The sequence below is a fragment of the Dipodascopsis tothii genome (assembly GCF_038497935.1).
Source record: "Dipodascopsis tothii strain CBS 759.85 unplaced genomic scaffold V1510scaffold_32, whole genome shotgun sequence".
Classification (NCBI taxonomy): Eukaryota; Fungi; Ascomycota; class Lipomycetes; order Lipomycetales; family Lipomycetaceae; genus Neoaidaea; species Neoaidaea tothii.
In genome coordinates this window covers 65,301-89,548 of record NW_027118016.1, presented here as the reverse complement: position 1 = coordinate 89,548, position 24,248 = coordinate 65,301, and the positions used below count along the sequence as shown (strand labels likewise).

The 24,248-nt window shown below is 66.0% G+C and overlaps 12 protein-coding genes and 1 non-coding gene across 13 annotated transcripts; 7 read left to right on the top strand and 6 right to left on the bottom strand.

Moving 5' to 3' along the window:
* Positions 1 to 17: 17 nt before the first annotated feature.
* On the bottom strand, positions 18 to 973 carry V1510DRAFT_369208 (uncharacterized protein; the record flags this gene model as incomplete). The annotated part of the gene is made up of 2 exons (XM_066931385.1): positions 18 to 779; positions 812 to 973. 2 exons carry the CDS (start codon positions 971 to 973, stop codon positions 18 to 20), a joined length of 924 nt encoding a protein of 307 aa, XP_066787248.1.
* Positions 974 to 1,638: 665 nt separating this feature from the next.
* Positions 1,639 to 2,769, bottom strand: V1510DRAFT_421794 (ureidoglycolate hydrolase). Its single transcript, XM_066934679.1, has 2 exons — positions 2,196 to 2,769; positions 1,639 to 2,157 (listed from the first exon to the last, which is right to left on the bottom strand). Exons 1-2 carry the CDS (start codon positions 2,668 to 2,670, stop codon positions 2,006 to 2,008), a joined length of 627 nt encoding a protein of 208 aa, XP_066787247.1. The 5' UTR covers positions 2,671 to 2,769; the 3' UTR covers positions 1,639 to 2,005.
* Positions 2,770 to 4,677: 1,908 nt separating this feature from the next.
* On the top strand, positions 4,678 to 5,553 carry V1510DRAFT_369187 (Endonuclease/exonuclease/phosphatase; the record flags this gene model as incomplete). The annotated part of the gene is made up of 2 exons (XM_066931383.1): positions 4,678 to 4,745; positions 4,776 to 5,553. The coding sequence occupies 2 exons, from the start codon at positions 4,678 to 4,680 to the stop codon at positions 5,551 to 5,553; spliced, it is 846 nt and encodes a 281-aa protein (XP_066787246.1).
* Positions 5,554 to 5,609: 56 nt separating this feature from the next.
* Positions 5,610 to 6,179, top strand: V1510DRAFT_421788 (uncharacterized protein). The gene is made up of 2 exons (XM_066934678.1): positions 5,610 to 5,700; positions 5,903 to 6,179. Exons 1-2 carry the CDS (start codon positions 5,635 to 5,637, stop codon positions 6,134 to 6,136), a joined length of 300 nt encoding a protein of 99 aa, XP_066787245.1. The 5' UTR covers positions 5,610 to 5,634; the 3' UTR covers positions 6,137 to 6,179.
* A 598-nt stretch (positions 6,180 to 6,777) lies between these two features.
* On the bottom strand, positions 6,778 to 7,102 carry V1510DRAFT_354336 (uncharacterized protein; the record flags this gene model as incomplete). The annotated part of the gene is made up of 2 exons (XM_066930886.1): positions 6,778 to 6,829; positions 6,858 to 7,102. Coding segments are annotated over 2 exons (297 nt in total), but the record flags the coding sequence as incomplete, so codon positions are not given.
* A 628-nt stretch (positions 7,103 to 7,730) lies between these two features.
* Positions 7,731 to 12,078, top strand: V1510DRAFT_242967 (SNF2 family N-terminal domain-containing protein). The gene is made up of 3 exons (XM_066930545.1): positions 7,731 to 7,785; positions 7,907 to 8,087; positions 8,136 to 12,078. Exons 2-3 carry the CDS (start codon positions 7,977 to 7,979, stop codon positions 12,015 to 12,017), a joined length of 3,993 nt encoding a protein of 1,330 aa, XP_066787243.1. The 5' UTR covers positions 7,731 to 7,785; positions 7,907 to 7,976; the 3' UTR covers positions 12,018 to 12,078.
* A 19-nt stretch (positions 12,079 to 12,097) lies between these two features.
* V1510DRAFT_421784 (mitochondrial 37S ribosomal protein uS10m) lies at positions 12,098 to 12,894 on the bottom strand. Its single transcript, XM_066934677.1, has one exon. The coding sequence runs from the start codon at positions 12,854 to 12,856 to the stop codon at positions 12,140 to 12,142; it is 717 nt and encodes a 238-aa protein (XP_066787242.1). The 5' UTR covers positions 12,857 to 12,894; the 3' UTR covers positions 12,098 to 12,139.
* An 89-nt stretch (positions 12,895 to 12,983) lies between these two features.
* Positions 12,984 to 14,479, top strand: V1510DRAFT_421782 (uncharacterized protein). Its single transcript, XM_066934676.1, has one exon. The coding sequence runs from the start codon at positions 13,002 to 13,004 to the stop codon at positions 14,166 to 14,168; it is 1,167 nt and encodes a 388-aa protein (XP_066787241.1). The 5' UTR covers positions 12,984 to 13,001; the 3' UTR covers positions 14,169 to 14,479.
* On the top strand, positions 14,480 to 15,524 carry V1510DRAFT_421780 (uncharacterized protein). The gene has a single exon (XM_066934675.1). The coding sequence runs from the start codon at positions 14,495 to 14,497 to the stop codon at positions 15,377 to 15,379; it is 885 nt and encodes a 294-aa protein (XP_066787240.1). The 5' UTR covers positions 14,480 to 14,494; the 3' UTR covers positions 15,380 to 15,524.
* Positions 15,525 to 15,718: 194 nt separating this feature from the next.
* Positions 15,719 to 17,346, top strand: V1510DRAFT_421779 (uncharacterized protein). Its single transcript, XM_066934674.1, has 3 exons — positions 15,719 to 15,898; positions 16,063 to 16,133; positions 16,165 to 17,346. Exons 1-3 carry the CDS (start codon positions 15,766 to 15,768, stop codon positions 17,317 to 17,319), a joined length of 1,359 nt encoding a protein of 452 aa, XP_066787239.1. The 5' UTR covers positions 15,719 to 15,765; the 3' UTR covers positions 17,320 to 17,346.
* V1510DRAFT_421778 (uncharacterized protein) lies at positions 17,274 to 18,229 on the bottom strand. The gene has a single exon (XM_066934673.1). It carries the CDS (start codon positions 18,106 to 18,108, stop codon positions 17,347 to 17,349), a length of 762 nt encoding a protein of 253 aa, XP_066787238.1. The 5' UTR covers positions 18,109 to 18,229; the 3' UTR covers positions 17,274 to 17,346.
* Positions 18,205 to 18,276, bottom strand: V1510DRAFT_t222. The gene has a single exon. It is a non-coding gene; the product is annotated as a tRNA-Asp (tRNA).
* A 2,514-nt stretch (positions 18,277 to 20,790) lies between these two features.
* On the top strand, positions 20,791 to 21,963 carry V1510DRAFT_369171 (fungal-specific transcription factor domain-containing protein; the record flags this gene model as incomplete). The annotated part of the gene is made up of 1 exon (XM_066931381.1): positions 20,791 to 21,963. A coding segment is annotated over one exon (1,173 nt), but the record flags the coding sequence as incomplete, so codon positions are not given.
* Positions 21,964 to 24,248: the final 2,285 nt, after the last annotated feature.

The window sequence follows — 24,248 nt, the reverse complement described above, 5'->3', positions numbered from 1 at the left end:
GAGCTAGCCTGCAGCGCCTAGGGAGAGACCGTCTTGGGGACGGTGACCAGGTCGTAGAAGAGCTCGTCGTAGCGCGACATGGTCGGCTTCTTCGGGACCGGGGCTGGCTCGGCCGAGGCGTCGGCGACGACCTCCACCGGGCGCAGCGGGATGGAGGGCGCGGCCACCACAGTCGGGACCACGTCGATCGTCTGCGCCGGGCGGATGACGGTCTTGGTGACCGGGCGCGGCGGGTTGAAGGTCAGGAGCTCGTCAAAGTTGATGACCACAGCGGGCTTGGCCGGCTTGGGCGCTTCCGGAGCAGCCTTGGCCGGCTTGGGCTCGACCTTCTTGAGCTTGATGTTGGACAGGTCCAGCAGCTCGCGCTGGTGGATCTCCTCGCTGAGCTTCTTGGGCGCGTCCTGCGCGATCGAGCCAAAGTAGGCGAGCACGTCGCCCTTGAGGAGCCGGCCCTTCGGGCCGGTCGCCGGAATGTCGGCAAGCGCCTGCTCGGGGGTCAGGTGCCTGGCCAGGATCAGTCCGAGCACGGACGGCGACAGCTGCTGCGTCGGGTTCGCCGCAGCGCCGGCCGGCACGGCCGCCGGCTTGGGCGGCGCGGCCGCGGGGGCCGGCGTCGGCGCGGGCGCGGGCTCAGCCGGCGCCGGCGCGGCCGCAGGCTCAGCCTGCGGCTTGGTCGCGCTCACGCGCTCCGGGAGCGACAGCGACGCCAGGTCGTCGTCAGGCTCCGCCAGGACAGCGATGGACTCGCCCACGGGAATCAGACCGGCCGAGGCGTCGAGCTGAGGTCAGCGCTGCAAGCCCACACACTTACGTAGATCTTGGCCAGCACGCCGTCGTCCTGGGCCTCAACGTCCATCTGGGCCTTGTCGGTCTCGACCTCGAGGATGATGTCGCCGGCCGAGAAGGGCTCGCCCTCCTTGACCTTCCACGACGAGATCTTGCCCTCGGTCATCGTGGGCGACAGCGCGGGCATCGCAAAGTTGGACGCCGCCAGCCGGCGCGCAGCCGAGTGGAAGTCTGAGGTCAGCGGATGCCACACCAGCCACGTACTCTGCGTTCTGCGGGCAGCCAGCGCCCGCGAGGCGCTTTTGAGGGAAGTCCGAGCAAGGGCGCTCATGCTTTCAAGTTTTGGACAGAGTGCGGGGGCCGTCACGAGAAGGGCGGGGGTGGCTAGAAGCGAACGCGGCAGACAACTCAATTGTCTGCGGACGTCTCTGGATGCTTGTTCGGGGCCGAAAGCTCTGCTCGCGTTTCCACAGTTGAGTGTTGCAGTTTTCTTCTCGCGGCCTTTTTACAGCCAAAAATTGGCGCTTTGCTAGCGGCAGGCGAGGCCAGGCGCAGGGACCCGGGGCTGACCGCACCGGAGTGCGGGTGACGGTGAAGTACGGACATAGAAGCCAAGTAGCCGCAAATGTCACACTTGTTGGGTTGCGTGACCCACCGCTATCGGAAAACAGCTCTCGGGAGCCAACGGCTATCCGCGGGTGTCGTGGGGCGCGTGGGATACGGCACAATTGTCGCGCCTCGCGACACACACCCGCGCGGGTCGCAGCCCCTGCGGGTCATACCGGGAGCGACGTAACTCGCGCGCTCGCGTTGCTGTGACCTGCATAATCTGTGGCGGTGCGGCGTTCGTTGTGCGGGCTTCTGCGAGACGAATCCCGCGCCGGCGACGCGGCGAGCCGGGATTGACAGTGCCGGCGGATGCGGACGCGCGGGCCGACGGCTTGGAGCGGCCGGCCTGCAGACGCCGGCAACCGCAATTGCTCTAGACACCTTTCACACGGGATACGCCCGCGGCGTAGACGCGACCACTCAGCCTCTACGACGCAGCTCAATTGCAATTGACGCTCTACACACAGCCGACTTGACGGATCGTGAGCCCTACGACCCTGCGACATGATACGCTACGTCGGCGCCAGAGTGCCGGTCCGGCCAATAGCCATCGATGGAGAGTAATAGTCCATTTGCGCACAGGCGCGGTATGCCAGCATGATCGTACTTATTACAGCGAGGCCTTGAAGAGAGGGACCTCGATGGGGAAACCCGGGGTGTAGTAGACCTCGTTCAGGTCCTCGTTGCCGACAAAGTTCTCGGCGACCAGGACAGCGAAGTCGACGCGGTCGTTCAGGGCGACCATCGGAGCGTGCCAGGCGGCTGTGGCGTTAGCGTGAACGCAGGTATTGCAAACTTACCGTGACCGTAGGTAACGGCCTGGTTGCCGACAGCGTAGAACGACTTCACAGTCGAGAAGTCGGGCAGGCCGTCGGGACCCTGCTTGGCAACAGTCACCAGGAAAGCGATCTGGTCGGCCGGGACACCCATCGGCAGGAAGGTCTGGGTGGTGAAGGGGTGGCGCTCAAGCACAGTCAGGTTGTACTTGTACTTGTCGGCCTCCACGGTAACTGACTCTGGGCGCGACGAGCGGAACAGGTTCAGGTTGGTCGTAGCGGGCTTGCCCGACGGCGCCTTCTCGTAGCTGTTGAACACCGGGCAGACCTGCGAGATCTTGTTGGCAGTGCCGTAGTTGGCCATCGAGGTCTCCATGGTCTTCAGCTGGTGGTCGGCCGAGATGATCGAGCCGCCGAACTCGGCAAAAGCCTCGGGCGTGAGCGGCTCCGCGATGAGCGTGCCGACGGGCGTGGGGAGTTCAATGGTAGCAAGCGGCATTGTGGTGGTGTGTCGGGGAGAAGGTGTCGCACTTGGCCGAGAGACTTTATCAGAGTCGACCAGCAGGATCCCCCGTCGTTTTATACGCTGGCGCGCACTACCGCCGCGCCCTTGCCACGGTCTGCTGCTGGCCGCTCTGACGCCCGTCGCGACAGACTGGCTGCCGGCGCTCTCTACCCGGCCCCCCCATGTTTTTAGTGCTTTGGGCAACTCCCACGGCCCCCACGGCAGCCACTGACGCTGCGCCAGTGGTCCCCCGCTGCCGTGCGGCTCAGCTACCACTGTCGGGACCGCATTACTAACCAGCAACGGCATTCGCCCATCCCCCACGCACCCCACTGTCCTAGTGGGGGAGGAACAGGCACCCCCGGTGACCCCCGCGGGACCAGACATCCGCTGCTCTCTACGGCCTACGGCTCGTAATCGTATATCCCCCACTGGCTATGGCGCGGGCCCTCGCGTCGGCACCGCTAGACGCCAGAGCCGGTCGCGTCGGAAGCTGGCAGCGGTCGGCTGGGCGGCGATGCTAGGCGCCGGTCGACAGGCCGCGACGCTATCCTGGGCCCCCGATGCCGATGAGAGCGCTTGGGCACGGCTGGCCGTACGGTAGCGGTCAGCGGAGCTGTCAGAGGTCGTGCGTCCGGATAGTGGTCTAGTGGACTGCCGACCCTCTAACACCGCCGAGACTCCACCGACCCCTGACAAACACTGCCACTCCGTACGCGCAGTGGCCACTGCGCGGTCGCGTCGGAATCTCCGGGCAGGCGTCCTACGCCCCCATACTACCCCGCGGAGAGCTAATTGGAACCGACAGTGGCGCTCGCTAATGACTTGTAGAGGCCCCGGACCCCGCGGGAGTCTTCCGACTTGGCTCGCTCCGGTCTCTTGACCGATGCGACCCGAGCGTGCCGACGCGGCCGGCAGCGACGCCGGGAGACGTTCCTGAGTATGGGGGCCCGGGGAGGGGGGGGGGCGGCTGAAGCGAAGGCGCTGCTTCGGGTGTCTGCAGTGCGTACGGCCAGCGTCCGATCGCGCAGCCTCGGCGCAGCTCACAACTGACCGCTGTGGTGGGTTCTGTGATCTCACACCCACAAGCACGTAGCTACGTGTAGCCCGTGTCCTGAGTACACTTACCAAACTCGGGCAGCGTGTCCGAGCGTGTCCGTGCGCACGGAACGCGGCTACACATTCTGAGTCGCTGTAAACACCACCGTTGCGCTACAGCGCCATTTATCAAGCGAAGACCGCCACGCTACCAGCGTTGCCGTCTCTATGAGTACACCGGATGGCACCGCTAGCCAGGCGACTGCTACGGATGCACGCAAGTCATCAAGACGTGGTGGGCGCTTGTATTGTGATCTCTGCTCGGTCGCTTGTTTCGTCACGTCCTAAGCGCCTACTCGACCAATCGTCGCCCGCCAACCACGAGTAACAAGAAAGGGTAGCACAGGGTTTCGGGGTCGTTGGGGCACGACCACATCTGTTGTGTGTGCTGGCAGGCGTTGCGCAACTAGCGGACGGGAGCGTGCAGAAGCGCGCTACGCTAGAGAAATATGGCTTGCAAGTCCCAAGTGCGGAGGATCGGCGCCGACGTCACGGCCAGAGCAGGCTCAGCCAGACGTTCCAGGGATGGCCGCAGTTGGCGATCCGGCGACGAAGCATTGGCTGCCGGCTTATCTGACCGGACTATCAGTTAGCTCACTCAGAGCATTGACAGCTGGCCAGCGCCGGAGCGGCCAGACCATGCAGTAGAGGGGCGTCTACGCGCCGTCATGCCGTAGCGAGCGTGCGCAGGCCAAGCGGCGCAATATAAGCTCGTTAGTACTGACGCCCAATGTGGTCGGGCGGCCGGGCGAGTTACAAAGGCACGTGTGGGATCGTTCTCCGCAGGCAGCGACGCAACGCCCAACGGACAAGACTCTGGCTACCACGTACAATCGAACGTACGGACGAACGAGCCTGTGCACGGACAATCAGAAGAGAGCACGCGGCAAGATGCGTCTGGACATGAAATGCGAGTTCTGGGAGGGTTCCGACAGGGAGCTCGCTGTGCGAGTGTACACCCATAATATCAGGTACGCGGGTGATTGGATATCCTGACGCAGATACGCGACCACGCGCCCGGCCAAAGGCGAGGTCTTGTGGGCCAAACGCAAACACGCCGTGGCCGAGTCGATACGGTTCCACACGACCGGGCGCACCTCGGTGGTGTGTCTCCAGGAGGTGCTGTACAGCCAGCTGCTGGACCTGCTCAAGCTCCTCGGCGAGGACTGGGACTACTACGGCGTAGGGCGAGACGACGGACGCAAGGCCGGCGAGTACGCTGCCGTGCTGTACCGGACCACGCAGTTCAAGATCGAGCTCTACAAGACCGTCTGGCTGTCGGAGACGCCTGAGGTACCCGGCAAAGGCTGGGACGCAGCGTCCGTGCGCGTGCTGACCATTGTGTTGTTTCGCCACAAGGCCAGTGGCCGCAACCTGTACGTGCTCAACACGCACCTTGACGACCAGGGCCGTGTTGCACGCGCCGAGGGCGCCGAGCTGATCTGCAACATCATTTCCTCGCTCGAGGACCCACACACGCTCGTCCTGGCTGGGGACCTCAACTCCGAGCCAAATCAAGAGGCGTACCCGGTTTTGGCTAAAGCCCTGGCCGATGGCCGGCATGCGCCGGGGGTGCATCTCTACGGAGACGACAACACGTTCACCGGCTTTGACGACACCACACGCCGCAAACGCATCGACTACGTCTTTGCGGACCCATCGCTGGTCGTCGAGAACTATGCTGTACTGCCCAATCGTTTCGACGATGGAATGTGGACTAGCGACCACCGTCCAGTGATCGCGGACGTCATTGTGAAGGGCAAAGTAAATAGAGTGTAGGGTACTGAGCCGCATAACGTGCGGCGCACACCGCCTAAATTTTTCGTTCCCGTCAGACCACACCCCAGTGAATCGTCCACAATGTTGAAGTACACTGACCGGTTTTTTCGCCGGTACCTGTCCGGCGGCAACTTGGAGCTGTTCCGAGTAAGTGCAGTACTACCCGACGGTGGTTGGCTCGGCCCCGCCTTGTGTTGACTGGTGGCGACCGTCCACTCGGGCTCTCGGCGAGGTGGTCGGCGTCGTGATCGCTGCGACGGCGGCCGACGTCGCTGCGACGGCCGACGGCGGCCGCCCCAGTCACTTCACTGCGAGCATTGACAGACCAAGCGGCATACTGACTATACAGTTCGGCAGCTATGTGCTGTTCCCGATCGGCATCATGTATCTGTACGGTTCTATCGAGGATGAGACGGCAGACCTCAAGAAGCATTACCCCGAGATCTTTCAGCCGTCGAAGGTCCCACTGACGCCCGAGGGAATGGCTGCGGAGCGGGCTCGCATCAGAGTCGAGCGCATGCAGATGCGGAAGGACCTCGAGGAAAAGTACGGTTCGGTGGAGCTAGATGACAAGGATCGCTAGCGAAGACATATTATTGTACATAGAATACACTGCTACTTGGCACTATCGTCGTATGCCAGGCCACCGTCCTGAGGGTCGGCCCGGCGACTACTCTGGCGAGGCACCCGGTAGGGAGAAGTGGAGCGCGCCGGCGACGGCGAGCGAGCGGGGGAACGGGAAGGCGAGCGCTTGGCACGCGCCGGTGACTTGTCATGGCCACGGACTGGCGAGCGGTCGTCGCGCGAGTCCCGGGCCGGAGTCGCACTGCGCTCGCGGTAGGGCGACCTCCGTCGCGAGCGGCTGTCGTAATCACGAGCGTCACGGCCACGGCCGTCGTCCCGGCTATCGGGTTTGTCGCGGACGTCGCGGGCGTCGCGAGTGTCACGCGAGTCTCTTGATTCACGGCTGCGCGGCTCCCGGTCGTCTCTATCGTTGTAGCGGTCGCGCGAGGGACGGTACGTGTCCCAGTCTCTTCTGTCGTTTGCGTCGCGTCCGTTACGGTCGCGACCGTCTCGCCGCCGGCCGTCGTCCGGTGACAGGCTGCGCTGACGTCCCCGGCGGCGGTATGAGGGCCCGCGCTTCCAAATATCGTCTGAGAGGCGATCGGCGCGGGCAGCAGCCGCACGGGCAGCGACTTTTTCCTCGTGTTCGACGTCGGCCTCGAGCTGCGATCTCAGCCGGGCGACTTGGCTCTCGATCTCGTCTTCAGCAACACTGGACGTCAGCACAGTCACGCGAGCACACATACCCCTCGTCCTCAAGGCGGTCACGGAGCTCGAAGAGCTTCACCTCGATCTGGCGCTTCTTATTGTGGTTGACAATATCCTGCGATACAGGATGCGTCTTGGGCGCCGCCCGCGGATCGTCCCGGTCAAAGCCGCGCTGGCGCTCGTACGTGCGGGGCTTGATATGCGAGATATTCCGCTGGACATAGCCGTTGGTGCCACTGCCACGGGCGGTCGCGAGACCGATGTTGTTGTATGACATGGCGGTGTAGTGGCCGAAAAACTCGCGGCAGAGTTTTGACGACCCGTGCGGCCGGGTCAAGACGGGTCGCCACGCCGGGTCAGGGCGACCCGCGCGGCAGAGGCTAACCGCGCCGCCACTCCAGGGCAGCTCGCGCGTTCAAGCCACGACCCGCCTCTCATTCCGCGCGTCCGCGCCCCGACCCACCGGCCGCACGGCTGACCCGCTCGCGAGATGCCCCGGGTAACTCCAGCCGCTTAGTAGCTGCATATACCTGCTTGATACGCATGCCGCATCTCATCACGTTTGCGCCCCAAACGTTGCGCCACGCGATCTCTACGCCCTAATAACCTCGCGCGGCCGCACATCCGCCGATACGCCGCCGTCTCCTCACCACTTTTCCGCCCTTTTCCACTTTCCCACTTTTTTCGCTTTCACCAGATTCCCGCCCAACGAAAAAAAAACCGGCCACGATAGTTGCAAGATCGCGTTCGTCGCGTGTGTGCATTATATTTATCCACATATTGCTTACCCTTCCCTACTAGTGCAGGCAGGCATAGTGCAGCCACGGAGCAGGCAGATAAAGGCTTTCACACAAGGCTCGGGCCAATTAAGGACTGAGCGTGTGTGGTAGGGGGGTGTTCGTTTGCTGGCCAAAATCAGGTCGGCAAATCACACCGGCGCAGGCCCAGTACAACAGCCAGGTAAGGACAGAGGGACAGCCGTGCAGCGGGCGCGCACGCCACCACCGCGCCCACGATGGATGGCCCACGCGCGGATGACGCGCGCGCGAATACAGGCGCGATGACCAGGCTAACGAAGCAGGCGTGATTCGCGACCGCGCATCCAGAGCAGCGCATCTGTGCTCAGTTGGACGTGTTCAGCGATCGGTGCCATGAACATCCAACCGCCCCAACAGGCGGCACCGCCGCAGCGCGCGAATGGTTTCGGCGCGGATACAGAGCAATTGCCGGGCCACAAGGAGGTCATCCAAAACCTGCTCGCAGTGAGTACCATCTGGCGGCACGACAATTGGCATTACTGACGAATGCAGCGATGGCAGGCACTGAAGGCCCACGGCGCGACGGAGGCCACCAACCCCGAGTTTGCCAAGATTAGCCGGACGTTGTCGGCACTGTCGAAGCAACAAGAGATGCACCGTCAACGGATGCAACAGCAGCAGATGCAGATGCAACAGATGCAGATGCTTCAGGGCGCGAACGCCGGCACGGGTGCGGCTGCGCCGACTGCGGGACAGCCTGCGATGAACCCGATGATGGCGCAGAACGGTCAGTTCATGGCCAAGCCACAGGCGGCCATGCAACCGACGCCTGCGCAGCCTAAGAAGCCGTCATCGCGGCCGGGCTCTGCCGTTGGTAACTCTCCTGTGCCGAACAACGCGACGCCGTTCACGGTTGAGCAGCTGCAGATTCTTCGCAATCAGATTACTGCCTTCAAGATGATCTCGAAGAACGTGCCTATTCCCCCGGCGCTTCAGGCTGCTCTTTTCTCAACGCAGGTACGCAACCAGGCTCAGCAGTCTCAGCAGCCTGGACAGTTCCAGGGTCAGCAGCAGGCGCAATTCCAGCGTAAGATGGACTCGCCGTCGCAAACCCCTAAGGTTGCCCCCGGCATGCAGAAGCCCACCGGATACGGCCAACCTGCAGTTAACCCTGCTACGCTGATGGCTGGTGGCCGTCCGGCTAGCATGACCATGCCGCAGGGCATGCCACAGGGTGTACAACATCCTGGTGCCAAGTTGCCCGGCGGCGTACCGCAAGGTATGTCGCCGGCCATGGGTGGACAGCCGATGGCCCCGGTACGGTCACAGACGCCTCTTATGAAGCAATCGGCGTCACCGGCCGGCATGGGTCAAGGAATGCCGCTACCTGGTGCTCCTAAGGCGATGCCCGGAGCTCCCAGCGGTGGACCGAAGCCTGCCATTGACATTGTGTCACCCTATTCGCATCTGGCTGAGCCGATTTCCTTTGCGGACTTCTCGTCTCGTCAGCACCGCCTTCTGATCCCGTCCATCATGCCCACTGGCGTTGACATTGTCGCGCTCCGTGACGAGCGTGAGAAGGCGATCGCGCACCGCATCAATGCGCGAGTCAAGGAACTGGAGAACATGCCGGCCAACGTTGCCGGGTTCAATGTTCACAAGGACCTGGCCGAGCCTGAGGAACCCAAGTCTGCCACTGCGGAGGCCCCGGCCATCACTGCTGGACCCTCTGCTGGGGAGACGGGTGCTACCGAGGCAGACGGTGCCGACTCCAAGGCGCTGGCGCTGGCTGGTGCGGCTGCCGCTGATGCCACGGATGATCTCGCGAACAAGAAGGACGATCTCTCGGACGAGATCAAGGTCCGCGCGTTGATCGAGCTGAAGGGGCTCAAGCTGTTGGCAAAGCAGCGGGCCATGCGCAAGCAAGTTCTGCAGAACATTGCGCACTTCAACACACTTGTAACGACTGGTAATCGGTTCAGCTTCCGGCGGATGAAGAAACAGTCGCTGCGCGAGGCGCGCCTGACCGAGCAATTGGAACGCCAGCAGCGGATGGAGCGCGAGAAGCGCGAGCACCAGAAGCACGTCGACTACCTCATGGGCGTTTGTGCCCATGGCAACGAGGTTATCAACTCTGGTCGCATCAAGCGCTCGAAGGCGCAGCGCCTCGGCAAGGCCGTCATGGGCTTCCACGCGCACACTGAGCGTGAGGAGCAGCGCCGGGCGGAGCGCACGGCGAAGCAGCGTCTGCAGGCGCTCAAGGCCAACGACGAGGAGGCGTACATGAAGCTGCTGGACCAGACCAAGGATACGCGTATCACTCACCTGCTGCGGCAGACCAACGCGTTCTTGAACTCGCTGGCGTTGGCGGTCAAGGACCAACAGCGCGACGCACGGCTCCGGCAGCCGGACGGCGGGCAGAGGGAGCCGACCAAAGACGAGGAGGAAGAAGAAGAAGGCGGAGACAACCTCGACTACTATGCGGTCGCGCACAAAGTGTCAGAGGAGGTCACCAAGCAGCCTTCGATCCTGGTGGGCGGCACGCTCAAGGAGTACCAAATTAAGGGTCTGCAGTGGATGGTGTCGCTGTACAACAACAACTTGAACGGTATCTTGGCCGACGAGATGGGTCTCGGAAAGACTATCCAGACGATCTCACTGATCACTTATCTGATCGAGGCTAAGCAGCAGACGGGTCCATACCTGGTCATTGTGCCGCTGAGTACACTGACCAACTGGACGCTCGAGTTCGAGAAGTGGGCGCCAACGGTGAAGAAGGTGGTGTACAAGGGTCCGCCGCTGGCGCGTAAGGCGCAACAAGCTGCGATTCGGTCGGGCGACTTCCAGGTGTTACTGACGACGTACGAGTACATCATCAAGGACCGGCCAATTCTCAGTCGACTTAAGTGGGTGCACATGATTATCGACGAGGGTCACCGTATGAAGAACGCGAGCTCGAAGCTGTCTAGCACGTTGACACAGTACTACCACAGTCGGTTCCGGTTGATTCTGACCGGTACGCCGCTGCAGAACAACCTGCCTGAGCTGTGGGCGCTGCTCAACTTCGTCCTGCCAAAGATTTTCAATTCAGTAAAGTCGTTTGACGAGTGGTTCAACACGCCGTTTGCCAACACAGGCGGGCAGGACAAGATGGAGCTGTCAGAAGAAGAGACGCTGCTGATTATCCGTCGTCTGCACAAAGTTTTGAGACCGTTCCTGCTGCGTCGTCTGAAGAAGGATGTGGAGAAGGACCTGCCGGACAAGGTCGAGAAGGTCATTAAGTGCAAGATGTCGTCGCTCCAGCAGCGGTTGTACCAGCAGATGGTGCGGCACAACGTTTTGTTTATTGGTGAGGGTGCGAATGGAGCGTCCAAGACGGGTCTGAAGGGTCTGAACAACCAGATCATGCAGCTGCGCAAGATCTGCAACCACCCGTTTGTGTTTGAGGAGGTCGAGAACCTGGTGAATCCCGAGCGGACGACGAACGATCTGCTGTGGCGGACGGCGGGCAAGTTCGAGCTGCTCGACCGAATGCTGCCCAAGTTCAAGGAGACGGGACATCGTGTCCTGATATTCTTCCAGATGACGCAGATCATGGACATCATGGAGGACTTTTTGCGACTGAAGGGCATGGAGTATCTGCGGCTGGACGGAGGCACGAAGGCGGACGAGCGGTCGGACCTGCTGAAGAAGTTCAATGCGCCGAACTCGCCGTACTTTGCGTTCCTGCTGAGTACGCGTGCCGGAGGTCTCGGTCTGAACCTGCAGACGGCGGACACGGTTATTATTTACGACACGGACTGGAACCCGCACCAGGACCTGCAGGCGCAGGACCGCGCGCACCGTATCGGCCAGACGAAGGAGGTGCGGATCTTCCGGCTGATCACGGAGGACTCGGTCGAGGAGATGATTCTGCAGCGCGCACACCAGAAGCTAGACATCGATGGCAAGGTCATCCAGGCCGGCAAGTTCGACAACAAGTCGACGTCGGAGGAGCAGGAGGCGTTCCTGCGGTCGCTGCTCGAGGCAGAGGAGGCCAAGAAGGGCAAGGGCAACGAGGAGGACGACGAGCTCGACGACGAGGAGTTGAACGAGATCCTGGCGCGCGACGACGACGAGGGCGAGGTCTTCCGTGAGATGGACATGGAGCGCATCCGGCTGTCGGCGTACGGCAAGGGCAAGACCGACCGTCTGTTTTCCGAAGCCGAGCTGCCGGACGTGTACAAGCGCGACATCGTCGTCGAGATGATCCAGGAGTCGGCCGAGGAGGTGCAGGGTCGCGGCGCGCGCAAGCGCAAGGTGACCAAGTACGACGACGGCCTGACGGAAAAGCAGTGGCTGGACGCGATCGACAATGACGAGGACTCATTGGAGGACGCGATCGAGCGGCAGAATCGCCGGCAGCAACGTCGGACCAAGAAGGCCAAGCACTAGAGGCCAGGCGGGAGGCCGGTGCGGCGCGCGCAAGCGCGGTAGTTGCGGTGATGTACTTTTGTGACCTAAGTGTACTCTAGTTTCAATGGATGATATAATATATTTACTACAATATGTACATGCTATTCCAGCGTGGGCTGGGCCTGAGCCTTGGGCTTGTCGGCAGCCTTACCGGTGACCTTGCCGGTCGGCTTGTCGGTCTTGGCCGGCGTTGCGCTGGCGTAGTCCTTGAGCGCGGTCGTGGCAAACAGCTGGGCCTTGATGCCGACTCCCGGCCGCGAGTACTTGCGCAGGAACGCCAGGAACAACTCGACAGTCTCGGTGTTCGAGTCGAGCAGCTGCAGCCCCCGCTTGTGCGTAATCCGCTCAAAGTTCTCCTTGCTCTTGGCGTGCACGAACGGCGACCGGATAACCGTCCAGCGCTCGGTGCGCTTGGGCTTGGTGAACGGGCCCTTGGCGGGCATGTCGAGGAAGAAGGCCGTCCGGGCAGCAAAGTCGGCAAACTGCTCGACGGCGTCGGCCGCGAAACCAGCGAATTGCAGCTCGCAAACGACGTTGCCGTGCGTGGGCTGGACCCGGAACGGCGCGAGCTTGGTCAGCGCGATGTTGAGCGGGATTGGGCGGCCGGTGGTCTCGTCGGGGGCCACTGGCGACGGCACATATGTGCGCTCGACGCCGGAGAAGATGTCAGGGCCGAGCGACGGGTCGTACGCGAGCACGCGCGAGGGCTCGACCGAGTCCTTGGACGACTTGCTGAGCGCCGGGGCGGCCGAAAACGCGCGAGCGACGCCGGCGGGCGAGGCCAGACGGCCGGCCCGGCAGGCGCGAAGGGCGAGCATGCTGGCTGGGTGCTGGGGGCCGGGAAAGGAGAAACAGCGGAAGGCTGCTGGCGGAACGGCGGCAGAAAATTTTTGAACCGGCGTCGAGCCCTAACCCGAGTTCACGACTTTTCGCGACCGCGCCGCAGCCAGACAGCACCCAACGATGGTCAGACTTCACGGGAGCCACAGCCGGGCGGCCGGGCGGGTTGCGGACGCCGTGCGCGGGGCGCGGCGTGTGAGCAGTGCCGGCGCAGCCAGCGCCGGCGCTGTCGGCGCCGGCCGTCAGTACGAGAAGCGGATTATGAGCGGAATGCAGCCGACCGGGGTCGCGCACCTCGGCAATTACCTCGGCGCGCTCAAGATGTGGGCGGATATGTCGCGCACGGTCGAGAGCGGCCGCGAGCGGTTCTTTTTCAGTGTGGTGGACCTGCACGCGCTGACGCTGCCGAAGGAGCCCGGCCAACTGCGTGAATGGAAGCGGCAGGCCGCGGCGTGTTTTGTGGCCGCCGGCGTCCACACGGACCGGTGCGTGCTGTTTGAGCAGAGCCGGGTGGCCGCACACACGGAGCTGTCGTGGATCCTGAGCTGTCTGGCGCCGATGGGCTTGCTGAACCGCATGACGCAGTGGAAGAGCAAGAGCAACCTGGGCGAGGTCGCGTCGATTGCCGGCCAGGACGCCGAGAGCGTACTGCGCGGCGTGCACCTGGGCCTGTTCTCGTACCCGGTGCTGCAGGCTGCTGACATCTTGGTCTACAAGGGAACGCACGTCCCTGTGGGCGAGGACCAGGTCCAGCACCTGGAGCTGACCCGAGACTTGGCGCAGATGTTTAATCGGGCCTACGGCGACGTGTTTCCGCTGCCCAAGACAGTGCTGACGCCGACGAAACGGATCATGTCGCTGCGGGACCCGACCAAGAAGATGTCCAAGTCGGATCCGTCGGCGAACGCGGCGATCTACTTGACGGACAGCGACGACGCGATTGCGCGCAAGATCCGCAAGGCCGTGACGGACACGGTGGCCGGTGTGACCTACGATCCAGAGGGCCGGCCGGGCGTGTCGAGCCTGGTCGAGATCGTGGCCGGGATCGAGGGCCGGCCGGTGGAGGAGGTTGTGCGGACGCACTTTGCGGGGTGCGAGTCGCACCGCGACTTCAAGCAGAAGGTCAGCGACATTGTGGTGGCGGAGCTGCGGCCGGTGCGGGCCGAGTACGAGCGTGTGATGGCCGACCGAGCGTACCTGGACAGACTGCTGGAGGCGGGCGCGACGGAGGCGTGCGCGACGACGGCAAAGGTGATGGCGGAGGTGCGGGAGGCGGTCGGGCTGTCGTAGCGGAAGAGCCGACGGCGGGTCGAGGCCGGGCGGGTCGCGGTCGCGGGGTCGGCGCGGGTGCGCCCGCGAGCGAGTCCGGGTCGGGTCCGGGTCGAGTCCGCGACCAGGTCCGCGAACGTGCCGGACCGAGTCCGCGACCAGGTCCGCCACGGTACACAGCGTACCTGCGGCAATGCGCCACTGCGGCTATATGAGCGGCTATATGGAGCACGCGTCGGGCGTGTTTGCTGCTTCATTTGATCCTTCGGCTCGCATCGCCATCTCACGTCCGCGTCGCCCATGTACATAGTAACAATACTCTCCCACCCAACCGTGTCCGCTACGCCATGGTCCTCCACAACAGCAAATGGGACAAGCGGGCGACGCGCAACTACCGGCGCAAGCATAACCTGGCGCCGGGCGAGTCCGTCGAGTCTGTGGCCAAGGCCAAGCAGACGGGCTCGGAGCCGCGGGTCGAGCCGCGGACGGAGCCGCGGACTGAGCCGCACGCCGAGCCGTCCAGTTTTGAGCCGCACGACGACGACTCCGAAGCCGGCTCGGCTGGCTCGGACGCCTCAGACGCCTCCGGCGACGACTCGGACACACCCGAGGACCTGCCGTCCAATGCCTGGCGGTACCAGCTCGCGGACGGCGGCGACGACGGCCCCGGAATCGAGACCTACACCAAGCTGCAGGCACGCAAACTGCGCAACCTGCGGCGCAAACAGGACCTCAACAGCATCCAGCTCGAGCCCGACAGCGACAGTGAGCCGTCTGACGCCGAGGACGAGTCCGGCCCGCCGCCGCCGCCGTCGCGCACGACCGACGGCCGCAAGATCAAGGCGCCCGTGCTGTCGTACGCGGACGCCGACGACGATCTCAAAGCCCTCGATCGCCGCATCGAGCGTATGAAGGTCCACGACGCCATCCGCGACCGGTACCGGCTGGCGTCAGCTGTGGACCGCACGTCGGCCGTGCGCGTGCCCAAGAGCCTGCAAGTCGAGCCCGAGACGGCCGTGCCAGCGCCGGCCCGGCTGCGGTCTGGCCAGATCGTCGACGGCCGGCTCGAGGACGAGTTTGACGAGTTTGTGCGCGAGCTGGACACGCCTGCGCCTGCGGCAGCGCCGACGGCAGCCTCTGGCCGTTCAGCGGCGGCTGCGCCAGCTGCCAGCCGCGCGTCCGCGGCTTCCGTCGATCCGGACGACGCATTTCTGGACGAACTGCTGCGGTAGCCGCCGTCGGTGGCCGGCAGCAGCCGTCTGGCAATGCCTGACGACCGCCAGCGCCTGCTGGCCACCGCTGGCGACCGTGGCGACCCGTTTGGGCTACCAAACATGTATATCTATAGCATCTACAGCGGCTACAGTCCGTCTCACACACATTGCCAGCGCCTTAGACGTCGCAACGGCCCGTAAGCCCGCCTGGCCGTCGGCGGTGCTGCCGTCCACGACCTGGCCCTCGTTCGGCGGTCTCTGGGGCTTTGTTGCGGCAGCCAGCAGCGCTCAAAAGCCCGCGACCGCCGCGTGTGGCACACCCTGCGTAGAAAATTTTTTGTGTCAAAAAGCGCGATTGCTCATACATCCCCAGCAAGTTTTGAACCAAACAAACACAAACGACCATGTTGGACATCTACCAGTTCCTCGAAGACCGCGGTGGCGATCCCGAGGCCATCCGCAAGAGCCAGAAGGCCCGCGGCGACAGCGTGGAGATCGTTGACGAGATCATTGCGGACTACAAGGAGTGGACAAAGGGTATGTTATCCGAGCAGACGACGGCGGGTAGCGGCCCAGGCAAGCGCCAACAGCGTCTGCCACGGCGTGCGGCGGCCGCGGACGGCCTGCGGAGGCGACCGGCGCCGTCGCAGCGCCGTCGCAGATGAATTGGCGATGGATGGCGAGGCAGCGCTGACGGACAGTCCGATTCGACGTGGACGAGAGCAACAAGGCGCTCAACAAGCTCCAGAAGGAGATCGGGCTCAAGTACAAGGTACGTGCAGTGGCCGCAGCGCTGACCCCAGGCCAAGGAGGACCCCGCGGAGCTGCTCAAGCAGAAGGATGAGCTGACGGCGGCCAAGGCGGAGCTGGCGGCCAAGGAGGCCAAGATGGACGCCGAGCTGCGGGCCAAGGTCAACACGGTGGGCAACATCGTGCACGAGTCGGTGCCGGTGTCGCAGGACGAGGTCAACAACGAGATTATCCGCAAGTGGGCGCCGGAGGACCGGGCGAACTTCGCCGAGGTCAAGGGCAAGCTCTCGCACCACGAGGTGCTGACGCGGCTGGACGGCTACGACCCCGAGCGCGGAGCCAAGCTTTCGGGCCACCGCGGCTACTTCCTGCGGACGTGGGGCGTGTTCCTCAACCAGGCGCTGATCAACTACGGGCTCTCGTTCCTGACCAAGGGCGGATACACGCCGCTGCAGGCGCCGGTGATGATGAACAAGGACGTGATGGCCAAGACCGCGCAGCTCTCGGAGTTCGACGAGGAGCTGTACAAGGTGCTGGACGGGTCGGACGAGAAGTACCTGATCGCGACGTCGGAGCAGCCGATCTCGGCGTACCACTCGGACGAGTGGTTCGAGCAGCCGAGCGAGCAGCTGCCGAAGCGGTACGCGGGCTACTCGACGTGCTTCCGGCGCGAGGCCGGCAGCCACGGGCGCGACGCGTGGGGCATCTTCCGCGTGCACGCGTTCGAGAAGATCGAGCAGTTCTGCCTGACCGAGCCCGAGAAGTCGTGGGACGAGTTTGACCGGATGATCGGCCTCTCGGAGCAGTTCTACCAGTCGCTCAAGCTGCCGTACCGGGTCGTGGCCATCGTCTCGGGCGAGCTCAACAACGCGGCGGCCAAGAAGTACGACCTCGAGGCGTGGTTCCCGTTCCAGGCCGAGTACAAGGAGCTGGTGTCGTGCTCGAACTGCACCGACTACCAGAGCCGCAACCTCGAGATCCGGTGCGGGATCAAGAAGATCAACCAGCGCGAGAAGAAGTACGTGCACTGCCTGAACTCGACGCTGTGCGCGACCGAGCGTGCGCTGTGCTGCATCCTCGAGAACTACCAGACCGACGACGGACTGGTGGTGCCCGAGGTTCTGCGCAAGTACCTGCCGGGCGAGCCCGAGTTCCTGCCGTTCACGAAGGAGCTGCCGAAGAACACGACGTCGGCGAAGAAGAAGTAGACGGCCGAATATATTATATGTACATCACTAGCCGTCGTACGGCGGCGGCTCGTCCACGGGGGGCTTGGTGTCTGAGGGGACGGGCGGCGCAGGCGCGGGCGCGGCCGAGGACGACGCCGGCGGCGGGCCGCCCGGCGGCTGGTACTGCGGCAGCTGCTCCAGGTGGTCGACGCGCTCGTGCCGGCGCTCGCGGATGCCCTCGAACGCCGAGTGGAAGTCGAACGTGCCGCCGTCCTTGAACGAGAGCTCGAGCGCGCACATCGGCCGGCCGTCGCCGAAGTTGTAGACGGGGATGCCGCCGTCGGGCACGGCGGCGATGACGGCGGTCCACGAGTTGGGCCCGAACCACGGCTGGCGCACGGTGGCGTCGAAGACGTTGCCGAGCGGGACCGTGAATGACGTGAACTCGCCGGACGAGACCTGCTCGGCGCCGACGCCGGCGTACTGCTGGTGCTGGAAGCCGCGGCGGGCCGAGGGCGGCGGCGCGGGCGGTGCGCCCGCGCGGCCGCCCAGGTTGCCCTGCACCGTGGGCCGGTTGGTGGCCGAGGCCTTGGCGATGTAGATCAGCCGGCGCGAGGTCACGAAGACGCGGCCGGTGCTCGACTTGACCGAGAAGGCCGGGATCGCCTGGGCGGCCGGGTACGTGGACGAGGACGAGGCCGGGCGGTCCTTGGGCCCGAGCGTGAACGCGACACGAGGGGGCGACTCGTAGACAACGGTCTCGTCCGGCAGCGGCACGAACGGCAGCTGCGAGCCGGGCTCGGAGAGCATGACCCAGTTGAGCGCCATGGTGTTGATTTGAGATGGCGAGCTGGCGATGCCGGCGAGAGTGTTATCCGCGGCGATCGTTACCCGGCGGTGGAACTCCCACAAAGAAAAATAAATCTCGGCAACGGGGAATTGAACCCCGGTCTCCCGCGCGACAAGCGAGAATTCTAGCCACTAAACTATTGCCGACTTTCTTGAAAGAAGAGGCGTGGAGCGCGCTATACGGTGACGTCCCGCGCGCGTGGTCCCAGCGCACGCGCACGCCCCTGACCTAGCGCGGGTACCACCGCCTGCGGGTCAATAATATCCCGCGGCGTACGTTCCGTGGCGTCGGCGTTAAGCTGGTGTCACGCGGCCCGCGCTGTTGGACGCGCTGGTCGTCCGGCCGGCGGTGGATCAGGATCTGGACGGGTCTCCCGGCCACGGCGTGCGCGCGGCCGGCCGGTGTTCGCCCACGAGCCGGCCGCGTGTCCGCCGTGCGATCGACACGGTCGCGTGGACGCGAACCTTGACCAAGAGCCGTTCACGCGCAGTTGCTCGCTACCAAACAAGGTCCAGGGGCGTGCGCCGGTGTCCGAGAACGGCTGGGCCCCGCGGGAGTCGTGTACGTGCGGCGGGGGTGGCTGCCGGCGCGCCGGCAGGCCAGCCGGCGGGGCTGGCGCGCGGTGGCTGTGTGACAGGCCGCGCGGTGTGACGACGGCGCGCGCGCCGGACCGCGCCCGTGCCGCGTGACGACGGGCCGCGGCCAGCGGTCGCCGTGTGACACCGCTTTTGCGGTGTGCCAGTGGACACGTAGTGGACGTGCCTCAGAGGACGCGGGGCGCCAGCCACACCGGCCGCAGCCAGCTGGCGCCAATCCGGTATGCGGCCGCATCTATTGGGCAGGTGGCCGGCAGACCGCAAGTGTGCAGTCCTAGCCGGGCGCGGTCAGCGCGCCTACACTCAATTCGTGTGGCCACAGTCCGCACAGGCTAACGGCGACGGGCCGTTGCCTGCTGGACCGTGCCGGCGCGGCTTGCAGACTAGGCCTCGGCCTGGGGGATCTACGGCGCGGCTGCGAGGCCGGCGGGCGGCACAGCGCGCGGCAGGTGCGGCCGCGGCGCCGGCGCCGCCGGCAGCACGCCGTCCGCACGCCGTCCGCACGTCGCGCTGCCGGCCGCCGGCCGTGACGACACCGCGCCGCGGCAGGTCCCGTGTGGGGTGCGGGGCGCGCGCAGACGGCCCGAGACGGGCCAGCGACTGCCGGCGCAAGGGCTAGCAACGCCACCGGTCGGCGTGCGCGGTGCCCCCACAGGTGGCGGTGCTGGCCAGGCTCGCCGCAGAAGGCGTGCGCAAAGCGGGCGCACCCAGCGTGCGGTGCGCGGCGCAGCGCTAGCCAATCCGGTGACGCGCAATTCCGCGCCACTTCTAGCGCACAGGCGTACGCCGTCGCCGGCGGCGCTCGTCCAGCGGCCCCGACGGCGGTCGGGCCGAGGCCAGGCGCCCGCCCAGGCGTACACGGCCAACTGGGCTAGGGGCCCGGTCTGCTGGGCGGGCCGCGTGAGCGCGGCTAGCGCGGCCCGCTGCCGTGGCCAGCGGCTGAATGGGGGGTTACTAAACCGCGGTCTGCCATTTGGCCCCCCAGGCCGGGCGATCGGCCCTAATGCGCACTAACCGCGCAGCGTTAGCCGTACCCCGACCCGTGCGGAGTCGTCTGCTGCCGGGTCGGGTCAGACCTAGCCGGCGCGCGCACCATGCTGGTTCTACCAAGCAGCGGCCGCCGGCGCGGTCGCGACCGCCCCGTAGAGCCGGCCGGCCGTGCCCCGGCCGCCCCAGCGCCGGCGCGCGGCCGCCAGCGTCGCCGGCCGCGCCCTGGCCGGCACCTGCCGAGGCCTGCGGCGCCGGGCGCTGCGGCATGCGCGCGTGGGGACGCGGCCAGCCGTGCCCGCGGTAGCGCCTGCCGTGCCCGTGTGGCCGAGTTCGCGGCGGGGCCGCCGCACGGAGGGCCAGCGTGGCCACCGGCCGGCACCGCCCAGCGCGCGGGCAGCGGCCGCGCCGCCGCGTCGCGCGGCTGACCGGGCCACCGCGCCGCAGCCCGGCACGGGCCGGCGCGCTGCAGGCCGCGGCCGGCGTCGCGCGGCGCGGGCGGGCGGCGACGGGCGCGACACGTGACGGGGTTACCCTACATCGCGAATTTTTCATGGCCGTCGCCGCGGCCACCAGTCAGGCCGGTTTGGATGCGACACGACGACCCGCTCGAATCCAGACGACCGCAAGGAGCGCAGGTGTTTTGCTAGGTGACTGCCGTCCGTGTCGCCGACTACAGGCACGGGGCAGATTACGTTTCCAGACTCGGACACAACAATGGCTGGAGCGCCCTCGTCGGGGTCGCCGACGGGCTCGGGCGAGCCCGCGACGGCCCCGCCTGGCGGGCCCGCCGCGCCATCGAACGCCCCGGCCGGGCCGGCGGCAGGCGCGCGGGCCGCGCAGGGGGCAGGCGGCGCCGCGGCAGCGGCCGCGGCGGCCGCGGGGCGGCCCGGGCTGGGTGGACGGCCGGGGCCGCGCGACGAGCCGGCCGCGGGCGGCGAGGCGGGCGCGATCGGCAGCGCGCACGGCAGCAGTCCGGGCGCGCGGCTGGGCAGCGCGGGCAGCGGGGGCGGGACGCCGAGCGGCGGCGCGGCCATGTCGGCGGCGTCGTCGACGGTGTCGGCGGGGTCGGCGGCCATGGCCGCCAACGGCTCGGGCAGCGGCGGGCTGGGGCTCGGGCTGGGCAGCGGCGGGCTGGGCGCGCACTCGCACGCAGACAAGCGCAAGCTGGTGATCGCGTGCATCGCGTGCCGCAAGAAGAAGGTCAAGTGCTCGGGCGACCGGCCGGCGTGCGCCAACTGCCTGCGGCTGAACGTGCCGTGCCAGTACCCGGCGGTCAAGAACCGCGGGTCGCGGTTCGGCTACAAGGAGATGCTCACGAAGCGGCTCGAGATGATGGAGCGGCACATCCGGCCGCCGTCGTCGGCGGCCGCGCGCGCGATCCTGGACGAGCCGCTGGGCGAGTCCAAGAAGCGCACGGCCGACGGCACGCTCAAGTCGCTGGGGTACTCGGCCGCGGCGGACGACGCGGCGTCGGACCTGATGCAGTCGCTGAGCCGCGAGCCGCCGCACGGGCTCATGCCCAACAAGATCACGATCCGCGGCCCCGGCGGCATGCCCGTCTCGGCGCACTCGGACTCGACGCGGTCGGAGGAGGACTCGCCGTCGTCGGCGGCGGCGCTCGCGCGCGCGCAGACGCACATCGAGGTGCACATGCCCGACTTTGACACGATCAACCACCTGACCGAGCTCTACTTCCACTACCTGCACAACCAGTCGTACGCGTTCCTGCACAAGCCGACGTTCGTGCCGCGGCTGCGCGCGGGCCAGGTCAACCCGCTGCTCGTGCTGGCCGTGTGCGCGGTCTCGGCGCGGTTCTCGAAGCACCCCGACATCATGACCGCGCCGCGGTACGTGGCCCAGGAGCCGTTCATCGCCGAGGCGCGCCGGCTGCTCTCGCACGAGTTCGACGAGCCCACGGTCGAGACCACGCAGGCGCTGCTGATCATGGGCTTCAACGACTTTGTGTCGCTCAACGGCGGCCGCGCGGCGATCTACTCGGGCCTGTCGATGCGCATGGCCTCGACGCTCGGGCTCAACAAGGAGACCCCGGACGACCCGCAGCTGTCGTGGGTCGACCGCGAGATCCGGCGCAAGACGTGGTGGTCGGTCCTGGTGCTGGACCGGCTCGTGCACGCGGGCCCCAAGCGCTCGTTCCTGCTGATGGAGGAGGAGTGCCAGATCCAGCTGCCGTCGAGCGACCACGCGTTCCTGAACGCCACCCCGGTCGTCACCGAGCTGCTCTCGGGCGACTACCCGGTCACGGACCCCGAGCTGCCGCGCGTGCCGCTCGAGCTGCCGGGCTACCACATCAAGAGCGTGATCATGTGGGGGCACATCTCGACGTACGTCAACATGGGCCGCAAGAAGGAGAACTTTGCGCCGTGGACCGAGTACTCGGAGTTCAACAAGCTCGAGCGCGAGATCGACTACTTCTACTCGTCGCTGCCGCAGTCGCTGGTGTACACGCGCGAGAACCTGGTCGCGCTCGACGCGACCCAGCAGGCCGGCGTGTTTGTGCACATGCACGTGGCCATCCAGCAGAGCCTGTGCGCGCTGCACCGGTGCATCTACCCGTACGACCACACCAACAGCAAGTTCGAGGCCCCGCCGATCTCGTTCATCGAGCGCTCGGCCAACCGGCTGACGGCCGCGGCGTGCACCATCTCGGGCATCATCAACGACTACATGCAGGTCCAGCAGGAGGTCATTCCGGCCGCGTTCGTGGGCTTTGGCGCGTACAACTCGGCCACGGTCCACATCGTCAACGCGTTCAACGCGGACCCGACGATCTCGCTGATCGCCAAGAAGAACCTGACGGTGAACCTCAAGTTCCTGGTCAACATGCGCGAGTTCTGGAGCATCGCGGGCAGCTGGTGCACGACGCTCAAGGACCGGTACTTCCACAAGCTGCAGCTCGAGCGCAACCCGGAGGGCTCGGCGCCGAACTCGATCTCGCGGCCGCCGTCGCCGACGGTGCGCTACGGCACGCTGGACTACACGGGGCCGGACCCGAACGCCGGCGTGTCGTCGAACATCGCGGCCGCCACGGCCGCGGCGGCGACGGCGGCGGCGACGGCCGCGCGGTCGGACTCGGCCTCGCGGTCGTCGCCGTCGCGGTCGCCGATGTCGGCAGGGTCGCCGCCGCTGCGCTCGAAGGCGCCGCCGCCGCTGCCGGACGCCGGCGGCGCGATCTACGTGCCCGGCGACCAGCGCGCGCTGCGGCAGGGCGCGCCGATGGCCATGCGCCCGCAGGCCGCAGCCAACATGGCGCCGCCCATGGTCCCGACCATGCCCGAGGCCGGCTTCTACGCCAAGGGCGCCCGCGGCGGGCTCGCTGCCGCGGGCGCCGGCGGCACCGGCGCGCCCATGGCCATCGACGTCGGCTACTCGGCGGCGTTCCCCACCGTGGAGGACGACGCCACGAACCCGTACCTGTACGAGTTCGACGACGCGTGGATGCGCGCGCTCGAGAACAACAAGGACCAGGTCGTGATCGACACGGACCGGATGGGCGAAAACAGCTTCGTGGACTTCAACTCGCTGTGGAACCCGAGCATGACCTCGGGCGCGACCACGTCCGGCATGGTCACGCCGGCCGGGCTCGCGCCCGGCACGCCCGCCAACGGCGTGCCCACGCCCGGGCCCGCCGTGGACACCTTCACCGGCGCGTTCAACGGCAACAACATCTTCCAGGGCACCGGCGTCCTCGACAGTGGCCTCGGCGACACCTTCTTCACCGAGATCTTCGGCGACATCCTCTGGGACATTAACCCCGGCGTCCGCGCGCCCGGCCAGGCCGGGCCTGCCTCTCAGGCCGGCGTTCCGCCGAGCGCAGCGCCTGCGGGCGCTGTCGCGGCCCCGACGCCGACCAAGCCGCTGCCGGGCAAGGCCTCCAAGTAGCCGCAAACACACCGCGACCGGCCGCAGGCATGCCGACACGAGTATGTACTATTACGACTGTACTACCACTGTACCATACGTCTTTTACATGTTCCGATCCCCCCCTGCCGCAGCCCCCACACAGTAAATGGAACGTCAGCTGGCCGCCCTGGTGTATTTGCTTTTTATATTATTATTGATGGTCTGGTCAGCGGCAGCAATTCATTATTTTTGGGATGGAGTTGATATGTATGTACTCTAGGCAATCAGATACTTGTAGATACAATCGGGGGCGGCACAGCTGCCTGGCGCTTGGCCGCCGGCAGGCTGGCCCTCGACGAAGGCTTGTGGCTGGTGAGGCTCGGCAGCGAGTACGCCGTGGGCCGCGCGGGCAGTGGCGCATGGTCGTAGTGGCGCATGACCGTAGTGGTGGCGCATAGCCGCATAGCCGCCGCAGACTGCTCTCGACGAGTGGCCGCCGGAGGCTTGTGGCTGGTGAGCCTCCGGCGGCGACTCCGTCGAGGGTGCGCCCTGCGGGCGGCTATGCACCACTGCCCGTAGGGCAGCCAACCCCGACGGAGTCGCCGCCGGAGGCGCACCAGCCACAAGCCTCCGGCGGCGACGCCGGGGGGGGGGCGCCCGGCGGGCGGCCG